This window comes from Indicator indicator, chromosome 2, assembly GCF_027791375.1.
Source record: "Indicator indicator isolate 239-I01 chromosome 2, UM_Iind_1.1, whole genome shotgun sequence".
NCBI lineage: Eukaryota > Metazoa > Chordata > Aves > Piciformes > Indicatoridae > Indicator > Indicator indicator.
Window position 1 is genome coordinate 37,836,556 of NC_072011.1, and position 15,765 is coordinate 37,852,320.

The following is a 15,765-nucleotide window of genomic DNA, read 5'->3' on the forward strand; positions in this document are numbered from 1 at the left end:
AGTGAGACCATGGCAGCAGCCCCTCCACCTCCTCTTCCCCGGGTCCTGGCCGTGTTGAGCCCCTGTCCCTACGTGAGGCCGGGCTACCGGCTAAAGACCGCTGGGGGCAAGCGAGAGGCGTCTGAGGCTTACCTGATACGGCCCCTACCCGTGCTTCCCAGCCTCGCCCACGGCAAATTCCCCGCGACTTCCACTCCCCTTGCAGGATCTGCGTTCCCGCCGGCCCTCGGGGCCGGAAGCGCGGCGCATGAGCTTCCGACGGGCGGAGATGGCGGCGTTGTGGGGCTTTGGCTTGAAGGACCTGAGGGCGGCAGACCGTGACAGCGGGGAGGAGGAGGAGGATGATGAAGAAGAGGATGAAGATGGAGAAGCTGAGGAGTTCACGCTGGACGAGGTGCTTCGTCTCGGCGGCACCAAGGTAAGGCGGGGAGCGGAGGGAGCGGGAGCACGTGGCGGCCGGGCGCCCGCGGGATGAGTCCCTTCTCGGACGGGCCCTTGTGTGGCACGGGGCGCGGTGGGGGTGGTAAGGGAAGCCGTTGGGAACGTGCAGACTTAATGCGTATCCGTCGGTAACGGCCGTGCGCTGCTACCCGCAGCAAGACTACCTGATGCTGTGTGCCGTGGACGAGACAGAGGAGATGGTGGACGGCGGCAAGAAGGACGCTATCGACGACCTGAAGGAAGGGGAGCTGGAGGCTTTTGTCAGCTCCCTGGGAATCGATAAGTATGCGAAAAATTGCCTGATTGTGGAGGGTGAGGAGGAGGAGGAGGACAATGGCGGTGGTGGAAGCAAGGAGAAAGAGAAGACCACAAAGAAAGAGAAAAGCAAGAAAGAAATTAACTCTCCTTCGTTAGAAAGGAAAAAAGAAAAAAAAGTCAAAGAAAAGGCAAGCCACGTGAAAGATGGCAAGAAGAAGCAAGCTGATGGTGATCAGGACCAGCAACTTTTGACACAGAGGAATAGGCTAGAAGAAGATTTTCAATTTCATGCAAGGCAAGTGATACTGATAAAGCCAGGGGGCAAATGGTATGAACAGGAATACACCAATGAGTTCTCTTCAGAGCCACAAAATCAGATGCTCCTGTCCAAGTATAAGACCTTGGCTCAAAAGCTGTACCAACATGAGGTAGAGCTGTATAAAAATAAGACAGATTATCAGAAGGGAGCCTCTTCAACATGGATGAAAACTGTTGTGTCATCGGGTACTTTGGCTGATAGGATGGCAGCAATGACCCTTCTTATTCAGGACAGTGCTGTTCACAGTCTCCAGTATGTTGAGAACTTGATAAACCTCATAAAGAAAAAGGGCAGCCGGCATCAGAGCCTCATGGCTTTGGACACCTTCAGGGAGCTTCTCATTTCAGATCTCTTGCCAGACAATCGAAAATTATGGTCTTTCTCGCAGCGACCATTTAGCAACATAGAGAAAATGTCAAGTGGCAACAGGGATTCAAGAGACAGAAGGTTGATACTGTGGTACTTCGAGCATCAGTTGAAAGTACAGGTGGCAGAGTTTGTGCAAGCATTAGAAGCACTGAGTCATGATTCTCTGGCAGCACCGAAATCACGAGCTTTGGCAGTTGCCCACGAACTTCTCTGTAACAAGCCTGAGCAGGAGAAAGTTCTGCTTGTTCAGCTGGTAAATAAATTGGGGGACCCTCAGAACAAAATAGCCACCAAAGCCTCTTACCTTTTAGAGACATTACTTCACAAGCATCCAAATATGAAGGGAGTAGTGTGCAGTGAGGTGGAGAGGCTTTTGTACCGGTCAAACATTAATGTGAAAACCCAATATTATGCCATTTGCTTTCTAAATCAAATAGTCCTCAGTCATGAAGAAAGTGCATTGGCTAGCAAGCTGATAACTTTGTACTTCTGCTTTTTTCGGAACTGCATTAAGAAAAAAGACGTTGAATCCAAAATGCTCAGTGCTCTTCTTTGTGGGGTAAACAGAGCTTACCCTTATGCTGAGACTGGTGATGAGAAAGTGAAAGAACAAATGGATACACTGTTCAAAGTTCTGCATCTTGTCAACTTCAGTACCAGTGTCCAGGCCCTGATGTTGCTGTTTCAAGTGATGGACTCACAGCAGTCTGTATCAGATAGGTACTATGCAGCACTATACAAGTAAGTGACAATCTGTGCTTTTCACATGAATTTCATTTTATGATGTCACTGTTAACTTAAAGTTGTAGATACGCTTCCCTTGCTTTTAGGGTCTTGTGAGTTTTGTGTCTGGCTAAAAATTTCTGACATTTTGTTTGAGAAAATGCATGTGATTTATTGGACTTAACATGAGGGTAAAACAAATGCACGTTTTTATGGTGGCATGTTTTAATTTCAGATATTATTTCAAACTAATAGATAACTAACTCCAAAATAATTTTTACAATTTCTTTATATTTTCTTAGAGGCTTTTGTTTGTTTGTTTGTTTATTGGTATAGATTTTTTTTTTTTTACTCTGCAGCGTCTTACATATAATTAGAAATACTACACAGCTGTTGACACTTCAGGGTTGATCATAATGATTTTGAATACTGGGGAACAAGCTGTCTCTGGTATTTTAAATAGCACTCTGGAAAATGTAGGTGATTGTTGTTAATTGCAATTATTCTAACTGTACTATGACCATCAGCAATATTTTCTCATGTGTTTTCTACAGGAAGCTTCTAGATCCTGCTTTAGCAACCTGCTCAAAGCCATCCATGTTTCTTAATCTTGTCTATAAATCTCTGAAGGCAGATGTAGTGTTACGGCGCGTGAAGGCCTTTGTGAAGAGGTTACTTCAAATCACTTGTGGACAAATGCCACCCTTCGTTTGTGGAACCCTGTACCTTCTGTCTGAGCTTCTGAAAGTAAAACCAGAGTTAAGAGTGCAGTTGCAGGATCATGTGGTATATGATGATATCTCTGTCCTATTGTTTCTTTAATAAGAGCTGATAGGTTTCATAAGTGTCTTTCCCTAACATGTTTATTAGTAATCTGGGAGTTTGCTGAAATGTTATCTCATGGGAAGAAGCACTTCAGCAAATACAACTACATTAAAAATCTGCACAGATTAAGGTGTTTTAAGCATTCTTGCAGTTCTCATGCAGTTTGCTCATGGAGAGAGGATTATTTTGCTAAATGCTGTATAAGTCAGCAGATGAGCGTTGTTCACTCAAAAGCTCTGTTAAAACATGGCCTGCTTGTGTCTTCTTTCTGCAGGCTCTGAAGAATAGGCAGGAGTGGATTTCTTTTGGTTTGTTTTTTTTCTTTCTTCAGGCAGGGAGGATGGACCCTTACACTTTTGTGATGTAAGCTGTAAATTTCAGTTTTAAATCCTGTATCAAGGTTTACGCGTTGGTCATAATTTTAAAAATAATTTTGTAAGTAGCTTCTTAAGAACTGTACGTGCATTTTTCCTAATGAATCTGAATAAAACTGGAAGTTAGCTGTTTGCTAACTTTTTGTTCAGGAGTCAGATGATGAAGAGTGCTTTAAGGATCAAGAAGAAGTTGAAGAGGATGAGGAAAAGAATGTGGATGCAGACAAAGAAGCAGAAGGTGAAAAGAGGAATACAGTGGAAAATTCTGCTAAAATGAAAGATTCAAATTCAACAGCCTCGTGGGTGCATCATCTGAACATGGGAGGTAAATTGTCAAGAAAACATAATTCATTTAACTTCTAACATTCTGTAACAGGGATATTGATGAAGACTTCTTGTGAAATTGCTACTGAATGAATGTAGCCTGTCCAGCTAGGAATAATGGGCAGCATTAAAGTTGCCTGATGAAATGTAAGTAGTTTTCATCTCCTCCAACTCTCAGGCAGAAAGAGCGGAGCTTCCTATGATCCTATGCACCGAAGTCCTGTATACTGTGGTGCGGAAAATACAAGCCTTTGGGAACTGAAGAAGGTAAAGCATTCTTGTGTTGCTGATTACTGTGTCAGTGTGGCCCTTTTATGGCGAGAAGAAAAGTAACGTGGTTATAGGAGTAGCTAGCTGGGTAACGTAGCAGAAAGGTTAAATGACACATTGTTTAGCTTAAAGCTTGTACGTGTTACATACAAGGCTGATATTCCAGGGTAGGGAATAGGAATTTTTAAGTGGAGATTTGGAAAATAATAATCTCTTCTCAATTTTGGATCTTTAGCTTTGTATCACTAACACTTTTTAGCGTTGAATTAAGTACAGTTTTAAGAAGAATGTATTTGGTTGACACAACCAAAAGATGAGAACTTGAAGTTCTTCAGTTGTTCAAGGGCAGAGCACATCAGCCTCGCACTATTACATGTGTCTGTGTGTTATTTGCCAAGTTACAGAGTGATTTTTATGATATAATGGTGGTGTCAGGAGTCTAATGCATCAGCATGAGTAATGATTGCATTTATTTTTAAAGTAGAAATAAATTGTTTATATTTTTCAGCTTTCTGAACATTTTCATCCATCTGTGGCCCTATTTGCAAAAACAATCTTAGAAGTAAGTGCTTTTACTAGCCTGTAGCTTTGAAGATTGATTTTTATGTGAGCTGTCTTGCTTTTTCAGAAAACTGTGATAAAGCCTCCTTGCATTTTGAACTCTACTGTTAGAAAAAAAATCATTTAACTGTTGTGATACTGTGCCAAAAATACTCAAATCATGCACAAATAGGTATTTGAAACTTTAATTTGAATACCAGTTATCCAAATAGTGCTGAATATTAACTACTATTAGCACAGTGCATTGCAAGGCAGTTAATAAAAAAAAAGGAGGAGCTGTTTTTCATTTAAGAAAATACTGAAATTCCAAAAATGACAGTCTGTACAGGAGTGTCAGGCTTATTCCAGGTTGGAGTCCTCATTTAGTTGTTGTCTTTCTAAAATGAAGACCTTAGTGGGTTTTGACTTTTTTCTTCTTTCAGGGAAATCACATTCAGTACTCTGGTGACCCTTTGCAGGATTTCACATTAATGAGATTCTTGGACCGCTTTGTGTACAGAAATCCCAAGCTCCATAAAGGCAAAGGTATGAACTTCTCTGAACATGACCTTGATTATTGATGATGACCAACCTCTTTTTCTCTCAGATTGCCAAGTAGCACTTTATGCTTGTCAAATATTCAAGGTAGTGCAGCACAGGACAGTCTTCAGGGCTACAAGAGAGATGTCTGCAAATTAGAGCCAGCTGGCAATCACATACTTTCTCATCTGCAGTGCAGAAATTGCTAACTGGAATAAACAAAGTGGCAGGGAAATGCAAAGACTACAGAGTGGTTGAAGTTGGACAGGAGTTGTGGAGATCATCTGCTCAAGCAGGGCCATCTAGAGCAGGCTGCCCCAGCTGTCCAGATGACTTTCTAATGTCTCCAGGGATGGAGACTCCATGGCCTTTCTGGGCAACCCATGCCAGCACACAATCACCCTCATAGTGCAGAAGTGTTGGAGCCTCCTGTGTTTCAGTGTGTGCCCATCACCTCTTGCCCCATCTTGGACACCTGGAAAGTGCATCTGTATTTACCCCCTCCCTTCAGGTATTTGTTATGCATTGATGAGCTCTCCCCTGAGCCTTCTCGTCTCCATCCTGAACAGTCCAGGTCTCCCAGCCTTTCCTTATAGAAGAGGTACTCCAATCTCCTCAAACCATCTTTGTGGCCCTTTGCTGCATTCTGTCCAGTAACTCGACATCTCTCTTAGCACAGACACAGCACTTCAGGTGTGGCCTCACCCCTGCTGATTAGAGGACTGGTCATGTCCCAGTACCTGCTGGCAGCACTTCCCTCCTTAGAACCCAGGATACTATCAGCCTTCTTTGCCACAGGAGCACCTTGCTGGGTCACAGTCAGCTTGGTGTCCAGGGCCTTTTCTGCCAAAGTGCTTCCTCACAGAGCAGTTCCCAGCACATAAAGGTGAATGGGGTTGGTCCTGCCCAGGTGCAGGACTTTGCACTTCCTCTTGCTGAACTGTATGAAGTTCCTGCCAGCCTCTTGAGGTCCTTATGGATGGTAGCAAACCCCTCTGGTGTATCACAGCCACTCCTCAGAGTTTTGTATCATTAATGTTAAAGTAATTTATTTTGGATTTATGTTCTGCTGCAGAAAACACCAGCAGTGTTGTAATGCAGCCAAAGAAGAAGCAGTTTATGAAAGATATGCGGAATTCAGCAGGTAAGTTACCCCTTTTTCAGTTAATATTATGATGGCTAAAAAATTCTTGGCTGTTTGCTGTAGACGTGTCATCTGTGCTGCGTGTGCTGTTATCTGTTAGCAGTAGAATAAAGTCCTGTCCGTCAGGTGTGTAGTGGTTGTGCCTCATTTTCAGGATGGGTTGTAATCTTCTTGTAAGGGTGCATGGAATCTCCACAGATGAAACTTTGGATCCATTAAATCGTTCTTAGAACAAGAGACAGAGAAAAGTCAGTTACCTCAACTATTAGATTTTTGGGTAGGAAAATATTTTGTCTTCTACTGTAGCACTTGGCTTTATGTACCAATTTTTTTTTTAAGACCATTCTTTTCTCTCTGTTTCCCCCCTCTAATTGTAAATACTTTCTGGTATAGTAATTCCTTTTTCTTAGGCAGGTATCATACCTACTCTTTACCCATCCTATTAAGAAGTGTGTAATAGCAAAGGACAGAGCTACTGAAAACTGCATGCCTTGTTTTCTGTGCTATCACCTGTGTACACTTCCTCTACCTTCTCTTATGTAATCTTTTTTCCTGCATCTCCCTAAAAGGAAATGCACCCCCTAGGTAAAGAGATTTGCAGTCTTGTCTAAAAAGTTTAGAACATTGTTACTCATCTGCTTGTAGCTGGCGGTGTGAACCTTTAGGGTGACAAAAAGGCTAAAAAAAAACCCTTAGAATTTGTTGCAGCTGATGGTATTTCTAGTTAGAAGAGCAATCTGTTAGGCTACTAGCTTCAGAGGGACATGAATTTATAAAATACTAACTACATTCTATGCTCACAAATATGCCTGGGTTCCTAGTTTATCCATGATATTTTTTAAAGTTCTTTAAAAGTATCTAAGATTATATAAAAATCCTTAGAACATATATTGATCTAGGGGTAGTTAATATAGTAGAATTGTGTAATGGCTTTTTTTATTTGTTATCATCTAACAAGTTTTATTCTGTTTATTATGATTGAAAAAGTTACTCAAAACATCAGAAAATGGATTTACATAATGATATAAATCACATTAAACTCTTCCATTACATGATTTGTTTTACTTCATACAATGCCACATCTGTACCTATTCTTAGATTACTGTAATGAGTCTTTGGCACTGTTATTTTGCTGAGTATTCCTGGCTACCTTTTTTTTTTTTTCTTTAAAATTTTATTTTATCCTACTGTTTCCAGTGATTAAGGTCAGGATTTGGTAGTAAGAACAAGCAGTTAAAAATCAGGTAAACCATCAGAAAAGGTGAGGGCAGAAGAGGTACTGTCGTCTGTGTTAGAATCTCTGACATTCCCAGGAATGTGCTGTCCTCTAGGTCTTTTGTGTTGCAGAAGTTTTAGTTACTGATACAGGGGTTTATGGCTATCAAAGCTTAAGGAAGGAATGTATTCAAAGGCAAAGTTTATTGCATTTTTTTTTTAGTTTATTCTGACTCGAAGGAGCAGACCGAGCATTTAGAACTGGAACTGAGGAAATTGTGTTCCACAAATGAAGCATCTGGTATTAAAAATACGGATAAATTAATGCACTTGTTGCATTCAGCTGGTCTTTGCTGAGGCTTAGGGAACTGAAACTGCAAATCCTCTGGTACCTTCTACTATTCATTTGAAGAGTCATTCTGTGGATACGCTGATGTGGTGTCAGAAACCTGGTCCTTTGTCTTTTTAGAAAACTTTGTAGTCTGTTCCTGCTGAGATAATCAGTAGGTCTTTCGATTTACTTCTGAGGTGGAGGGAAAGGGGAATATATGAAGCTAAAACTCTCCACAGGTAATCTGATCAATACCCTAGTCAATCTGCTGTTGCATAGTATCATATTTTGTCTCAGTTCTTTGGCAGTTAAAACAGGATGAGGCTCAGTCCCTTCTTCAACATGCTGAACTAGTGTATGGTCCTGCCTTGCAGTGCTGCTGAGCATTTCTCCTACCACTGGGAGGTGCTGGGCAGAAGTGATTTCAGCTTTTAGTGCATGACAGAGGAATTATCTTATGTCCTTTCTTTAAAATTTTGTTTTTAAATGTGCATTGCTGCTCTAGGACATTGCAAAACCTCCCTTGATGATACAGAGATTAGAACTTGGTTAGGGCTGTGCCTCTTGATTTTCCATGGGGCATGCTCACATCTGAGTATTATTATATACATCGAGAGCTGTTGGTTTGAAGAAATTTAGAGGTGAGCTCCTGTTTATTTAGCAGATGACATTGGGTATTTTTGTACCTCTGCCTGTGCATGCTGTCTTACCTTTTAAAAAAACAACAGTAATTTCAACTTGAGGTAAAATCAGTTCTTTTTCGTTTTTGCAGTCAATAGTAAGGAATTCCGTACCAAAGATGAAAGCAAAATCCCAGTAGATGAAGTGTTTTTTCACAGGTAATGACATACTCGTGAACATTCATTTTAAGTGTTGGGTTCTTAATGCATTCCCATGAAATCCCATTACATTTGTAAGTACTCTCTGGTATTCCAAGTGTTTGGAAAATTTGATTAACTTGAGTGACTTGTGATGACAGTACTTTCCTTGGAAAATAATTTCAATATTTGTCCAAAGTGCTTAAGAAAGAGTATCACTTATGAACAAAGGTAGTCAGGGCTTGTAGTCTACAACCAAGTAATATTGGACATTGTAATAAAGAGGCCTTAAACAATGGGTAATGATGAATGTCCTGTTGCTTGCAGTTCTTATAAACATCTTTTTAATATACTTCTCATGCATGTTATTAGCATTAAAGCTTATTAGAATGGAAGGATGCAAAAAAAAGTCAGAGGAATTAGTTTTCTGCATATTTAAAAAATATTCATAGCTCTTTCCATTTAGTTGGCTTTCATTTCAGATAATGATATAAAACGCAGCTGTGATATTAAAACCAAAGCGGTACACATGTGGCAAAGATTTGTTCTTACATCAAAATACCTGTGTCTCCTTAGGAGATCAGTTTTGTTTATTTTGTTTAATTAACTTTTTTGTTTGTTTGTTAAATTTTAAAAAAGTATCAGATTAATGGGACTTAATAATTTTAGTTGATATTACAGTATTATAATCTTATAAATACAATTGAGTATTATATTATAAATAAAATTGAGATATTTTGATATTAAAGAAAAAATCTTAAATCATATCTCTGAAAAGTTAACAGTGTTACTTTGAAGATGACTGACATTACACATTTAAAATCTTCAATACAAAGTGCTGTGCTTTTTTGCTCTTGTGTATGCTCAAATTTGTCTTCTGTGGTTCTTCGTTGTAAAATGAAGGAGAAAAATCAATTTAAAATGGCTGATAGAAGGTGAAACTAAACACACAAAAGAAGAGGGCTGTGGAGGAAAATGTAACAGAATTTAATGGATCAATCTTGTTGGGGTTTTTTTTCCCTTTTTTCTTCTTCCCTTTTTCTTTTTTTCTCAGTTAGATTCAAGTTGAAATTGATCCTTCTTTCCTTAGCAGTATAAGGCAGATTTTTGCATCTTTCTTAAGCCCTTATATAAATTCTTCATGCTCAAAATAATTTGACACCTTTGGCTGTGAAATTTCTTCATTTTAAATTTACAGTTATGTCTTACTTTTAAAAAACCCAAATAGAATATGAATTTCTGATTTGGGATGTGTTTGAAATCATTACTTAGCATTTTCAACTGGCAAAAGTATACATGAACCAATCTGTAGGCTGATTTTTTTTTTTTTAAAACTTGTTATAAAGATCATCACCTGTAATTTTTGTGTTTGATAACAATATGTTATTTCAGATTTTATTCAAAGTTTGATAAGAGGAGAGAGAAACAAAGGCGTCAGGATGATGAAGAAAGTGTGGAAGATGTAGATGATGATGAATTTGAAAGAGTACTTGGTAAGGTTGTGTTTTTCCTTGCAGTAACTATCCCAATATTTCCTGCTTATGCAAATTATTAATTTATCCTTTTCATAGTTTATATTGTATAAGAGCCAGATACATGAAAATGGAAGTGAAAAAAAAAAAGGGTATTCAATTCTCCTTCTGTGCTACTGCACCAACAGTTCATACTGTCCATCACATAAGCTAACTGGATGGCCACCTTGTAAAAGAGGTCTTGCTCTCCCTACTGCAGCAGAAATCAGCTTGTTCAAATGCTTGGAAGTCATCTGATGTTTGAACGTAAGCTCATGAGTGCCAGCTCGTGCCTTTCTCTTTTCTTGATGTAGTCTGAGAGTTAAGTAACTTTTTCTAAGAGCACGTGACATTTGCTATTATTCTTTCTTTACTGCTTGGCCTTTCTCAGTCTTCCTTAGAGTTTTCTTTCGTTGTTCCTAACATCTTTCATGAGGTTATTTTTTCAGTTAGGTCCATTAGGGTAGTAGTAGTCTTAGCTCTTCCTGTAGTATGTACTTTATTTGCTTTGGAATTGGTATATGATTTGTTCAAGAACCTAAATTTGTTAGTGTAGCATAAAATGTCCATTATTTTACAATTTCATATTTTATTTATATAGTAATTTGTGTATTTGGGGAAAAAAATCCAGTTAGCTCTCCACAACTGTTTTGTACAATATTTTTAGAGAATTTTGAACACCCATAGGAGGATTCTTAGTGACACAATTAGTTTTAATTATGACAAGAATCTGTTTCTAATTGTGTTTGTAATTTTATTGTTAGTATCTCTAGTAACTCAACTGTTCTCTGAGAATTTGTTCCATAAACTTACAATTTTAAATTAAGGAACTTCTAAAGTTACTTTTTATTCTGAAACATTACAGTTGTAATTCTTCAGATTTTGATTTTGCCCACAATTTTATATAGCAATTTGTTTACTAAGTGAATCTGATGATAGGAGCTTTCACTAGTCTGTTTGCTTTTCTGACAAAAATTATAGTGAGTACTTCTAATCTGAAAATGAGCATACAGATTATCTGACAGGACACTTGCTTGGAGGATCTTAACTGAGTCTTTTTCTGACTTGGAGCAAGTGTTTGAGACTTCTAGTGATGTCCCACCTGCCAAGTTTGACTCGCTGTGCAATGGTGTGTCCACTTGTGTTTGTGTGTTTCACACATACAGTTCTTGCCAGAAATTACATCCTCAATAAAAGGAAACTTTCATTATTTTTCAAAGGAAAAATATTTTTTAAGAAAAAGCCCCAGTGGTTTTAGGTAATTGTTTTGTGGAATATTTTTCTGTAGGAGTGTGAACCCTTTGGCATCAGGGCCTCTTGTTACTGATGCAGATCATATAAACTGTTAAGGGTAGTTATACCTGAAATTAATATATTTTGCAATGTCTTAATATTTCTTTGTTTGGCTTTGTTTTGTAGTAATAAACAATTTTCTCTCTTCCCTCAGATACATTTGAAGCTACTGATAGTGCCATTGATGTTGACCAGGATGACCTTGATTTTGCTGGGTAAGACTTTTAAATTGGTTCTTTCATCTACTGTTTTAATCCCTATATTGAGTTTTACTCTGTGAAATTGGATAGACCTTTTCAGAAAGTCTCAGACTATCACTTGGGGAAAAAAAAAGAAGAAAAAAAGGCAATTGCAGTTGAATGCTGGGTATTGCTACTTTTCACATGTCCCATAATGGAGCATCATGATTTTGTGGTGCTTACAGTCCATGGCTTGACATGTGAGACCTGTATTATTTTATTTTATATATGCAATGCAGTGACTCAGTACTTGTTTTTCATTGTCTCAAGTTTCTGTTTGGGAATTACCAAGAAGAAAAACATCAGAATAAGGCATAATGGTACTGCTGCTGTGAATACTGGTTGTAACTAGAACTAATGAAGTAAATTAACTTTGTGGAATCCAGAATCACAGAGCTCAGTTCTCAGGAAGTCAGGAGTTTCACTAATAATAGAATCATTTACGTTGGAAAATAACTTTAAGATCATTCAGCACCTGCAATACAGCTTTCAGATCAGCACAGAAACCATTTTTTTTTTTTGAGGTGAAAGGAGAATTGCAGCTTAAACCTCTAATTTAAGATGATTTTTGTGATCCAGACTGTTGTGAGTGAAAAATAGCAAAGAGGAGACATAAACCAAGTAATCATCTAATACATTAAGAACCATGTTTCCTTTCTGAAGAAAACTAAATAAATAATTCCTTACTTTGCTGGAGCTGCTAAGGAAACCAGCAGTTTGTATGTTTTACAGAAAAGACTTTCTGAGAAGGCACAAAGACATATAGGAGATAAAATACTGAAGCTGACATTTCTGTTAATTTCAGAGTAGGATTTTATCTAGAATTTATTAAAATGGTTGACTTGTAACACAGTTCCATTTAGTGACACTGAAAACGTACCTGAGATTTCATTTATGGTACTGTGCAATGATGTTGAACTTTTTCTAATGCAGTGATTGCTTTTAGATAGATGTTATCTGGATGCAAACATTGTGCACAATGAGGTGCTAAGCTTATGTTTCTTTTTTAGTAACATAAAAAAGAAAACCAAAGGTAGTAAAAAAGGCGAGGAATCCAATGCTGACTGGGAGGATTCTGATGATGAAGATGAATTCAGTAATCTGGATGATGATGAGGTCTCCTTAGGAAGTATGGAGGAGGACTTCGGAGTGGATATGGATGAAGAAGGAGGTGTATTTATGGATGTGTCTGATGATGAAAACAGCATAGGTAAACTACCATTTATTATCACAAAACAAGAAGAAAAAGCTTTTAAAAAGGTTACTGAATATGTAATTACATATATAAATTCAGATTTAGTTATCTAGGTGGGAGTTTTGCTTTTAAGAAAAGAAGTGATGAGTCCTCCTCTAGACAATAAAGCGTTAAGAGAAACATTCCCAGGCACAGTCTCATAGGTATGAGAGTGACAATTAGGCATCTCTATATAAAAACTTGTTAACAAGACCATATTTATTTTATTCTCTAAACACTGGCAATAACAAAAGTAGCTTTAGAGACAAATAACTGGCTACAGTAAGAAGAAATATTTAAAAATCTCAAAAATCTGGTACTTGGTAATTTTTTTGTTTCTTTAGACTTAGTCAATATCAATTTTTAAAAAAATTTCTCTCTTTTTAGATGAGGTAACTTACTTAAATTGCTGTCTCATAAGTAATCTTCTAATACAGCTATGCACCCAAATTTTTATTTCCACTGTAATAATAACTGATCATTACCTCTATGGTTTTACTATTTTTTCTACTGAAAAGCATGGTTTACACAGTATACACTTTGTAAGGCTGGAAAAGTACAGATGGGTGGAGTATTTCAACTAATAAGGCTGCAAAAAGATGATTGAGGGTAAAGGAGGTAAACTGTTCATACAGCTGTTAATACATTAACATGTCATGAAATTATTACTTCAGAAATGATCAAAACTTACCAAGCAGACATTTCAGGTTTACATAACACCTGCTTTTTGCTGTCATATTTTATGTGTCTTAGTATCGGATTTCATTCCTTTTTGGTGCCGTGGAAAAAAAAAACATAGAGTAGCGTATCACTGGCCAATTTTTCATTGTCTAGGCTGAAGAAATCCCAGATGGGGTTGTGCGCACCCTGTTATGAACTTGTTTAAAGTAAACACTCAGAACACTATGACAAATACGCCTAGTAAGTTTTAAGACTCTTGTGCTTTAAGGATGTACACGTGGTGCAAGAATTGAGGGACTGATTTTTCCCCCCCCCCCTTTCTCCTTCCCCTCCTCCCCCCAATCAGACCTGAACAATGACAAGGAATTGAAGTCTACCAGTAAAAAGGGCAAGAGAAAGAAAGAGATGAATTTTGTGGGATCACTTGAAGGTAAGGAGACACTGCCATGATTTCCATTTGACAAGGCAAAATTACAAATACAGAATACGAGAAACTTTGTGAGCAGGGGGTTTTACTACAGTAGGTTATCTATGCTTTTGCATCTGGGTTCAGATTTAAATAAACCACAGATGAAAAGGAGGTTGTCCTGCAACTGATGTCATCTAACTCAGAATGACAATCTGCTAGTGAAGAACTGGGAATTGAAGGAAGAACTTTTGCAGGAAGGATGTAGTTGGACTGCTGGTTTGTGCATCTGTTGCTAACACCTGAGGCACAGATTTGTGCTATTTAAGTCTTGCTTGGAAACTTTTTCTTGTTTTCTTTGTAGGGGAGGTGGAGAGTAAAGGTTTTTAACACAGATATTTTAGATGGTATCAGTAAATAAAAAGTCCCTGTGGTAACACTTCATTTTAGTATCTTTGTGAACTTCATGTTCTGTCTCATAAAGAGTAATACTTCTTGTTTGAAGGATCCAACCGAGGAAAGAAGAGAAAACTCCAAGATGCCAGTATACTGGCATCTGCAGAAGAGGTGAGTTTGATTAGTGCTTAGCAAAATTCATCAAACCTTTTACCTGTTTCTTTGTAATAAAATGCTAAAATTTCTCTCTTTAAAGTTTGGCTATCTGCTGGATGAAAATGCTGGGTCTAAGTTTGACAATATTGGAATAAATGCAATGGCCAACAGAGATAATGCAAGTAAGTATGTGCTGCAACTACAAATAGTTGTAATGATGGTTTACTTCTTTATTTTCAATCTGTACTTGAAAAGATGCAGTTTCTTTAACTGAACACATGATCAGAAATCACACAGTAGGGACAGTAGCTTGTCACTGAGATGGAAATTCCTTCTGTTATGAGAGGTCCGCAGTGCTAATATTAACTGTGAATAAGGCTTCAGGAAAAAGAGGCTGTCATGTGGCCCTTTCACACTGGAAACAGGGATGGGCAGTATGCTTTTTGTCAAGCACTCATGTGAATTTTGCTCTGATAAAATATGTCATGGATTATTCTGAAGGCAAAGCTTTAGGCATGGCTGTCTTTCCTTACCAGAATATTTCCTTGCAAAAGAAGCTGGGAAACTATGCAGGAATAATTCTAATTAATTGTGTATACACTGATTGAGTAATCAGTCCTTTGTTAGAGCTATTACAAGTCTTGCTTGATGTCACCTGAAAAACATTAACAACATCTCTCAAACACAAGCATGCCTAGTGTTACTAAAATACATCACAATGGCAAGAGTGGTCTTAAACTCTGAGAGGGTTGGGTGTGTTCTGTGAAAGGAAAAAAAACACGAAACTTTCTGGTGTTAAAATGTTTATAAATACAGAAGCCAAGTTTTAACTTTTACAGATGAATCATGTATTTCTTATCATGGTGAGAGATAATCCATTGGCTCATCATTTCTTGCCTTCCTTCTTACAGATGTCAAACAGATCCAGTGGGAAATAGAGCGTGACAAGTGGCTTCACAATAGGGATGTGAAAAGCATCATCAGAAAGAAGAAACAGTTCAGATACAGAGGGCTGAAAAACAAGTTCAAAAACAAGAAATCAAAAAGATGAACTGTACATTTTAATGTGGACATTTTAACAACAATTATTCTAAAATATTTTTTTATTAATCACACATCTTTCTTACTTCAGTTCTTGCTGCTTAACCATGTCATTTGGTCATTCTCCCTTATGCCATGAATTCCAGTCCACTCATTGGATTTGTAATACACTGAAAAATAGGAATTATCCATGTCAGCTCTTAAGTTAGCCACAAAGTGGCTCACCTTCAGCCATGCCTAATTTTGTTGGATGCACAGTCCTCCAGTTCTGAGGACTCTACCCAACAGCCTGACACTCCGCACACCAATGTGTAAGA

At 38.1% G+C, this 15,765-nt stretch overlaps 1 protein-coding gene across 1 annotated transcript; it reads left to right on the plus strand.

Moving 5' to 3' along the window:
- Nucleotides 1-268: 268 nt before the first annotated feature.
- On the plus strand, nt 269-15,522 carry CEBPZ (CCAAT enhancer binding protein zeta). Its single transcript, XM_054393359.1, has 16 exons — nt 269-418; nt 597-2,128; nt 2,665-2,896; nt 3,460-3,634; nt 3,812-3,900; nt 4,412-4,465; nt 4,887-4,989; nt 6,059-6,127; nt 8,446-8,512; nt 9,884-9,984; nt 11,450-11,510; nt 12,545-12,744; nt 13,796-13,879; nt 14,361-14,422; nt 14,508-14,589; nt 15,319-15,522. Exons 1-16 carry the CDS (start codon nt 269-271, stop codon nt 15,456-15,458), a joined length of 3,201 nt encoding a protein of 1,066 aa, XP_054249334.1. The 3' UTR covers nt 15,459-15,522.
- The last annotated feature ends 243 nt before the right edge of the window (nt 15,523-15,765 follow it).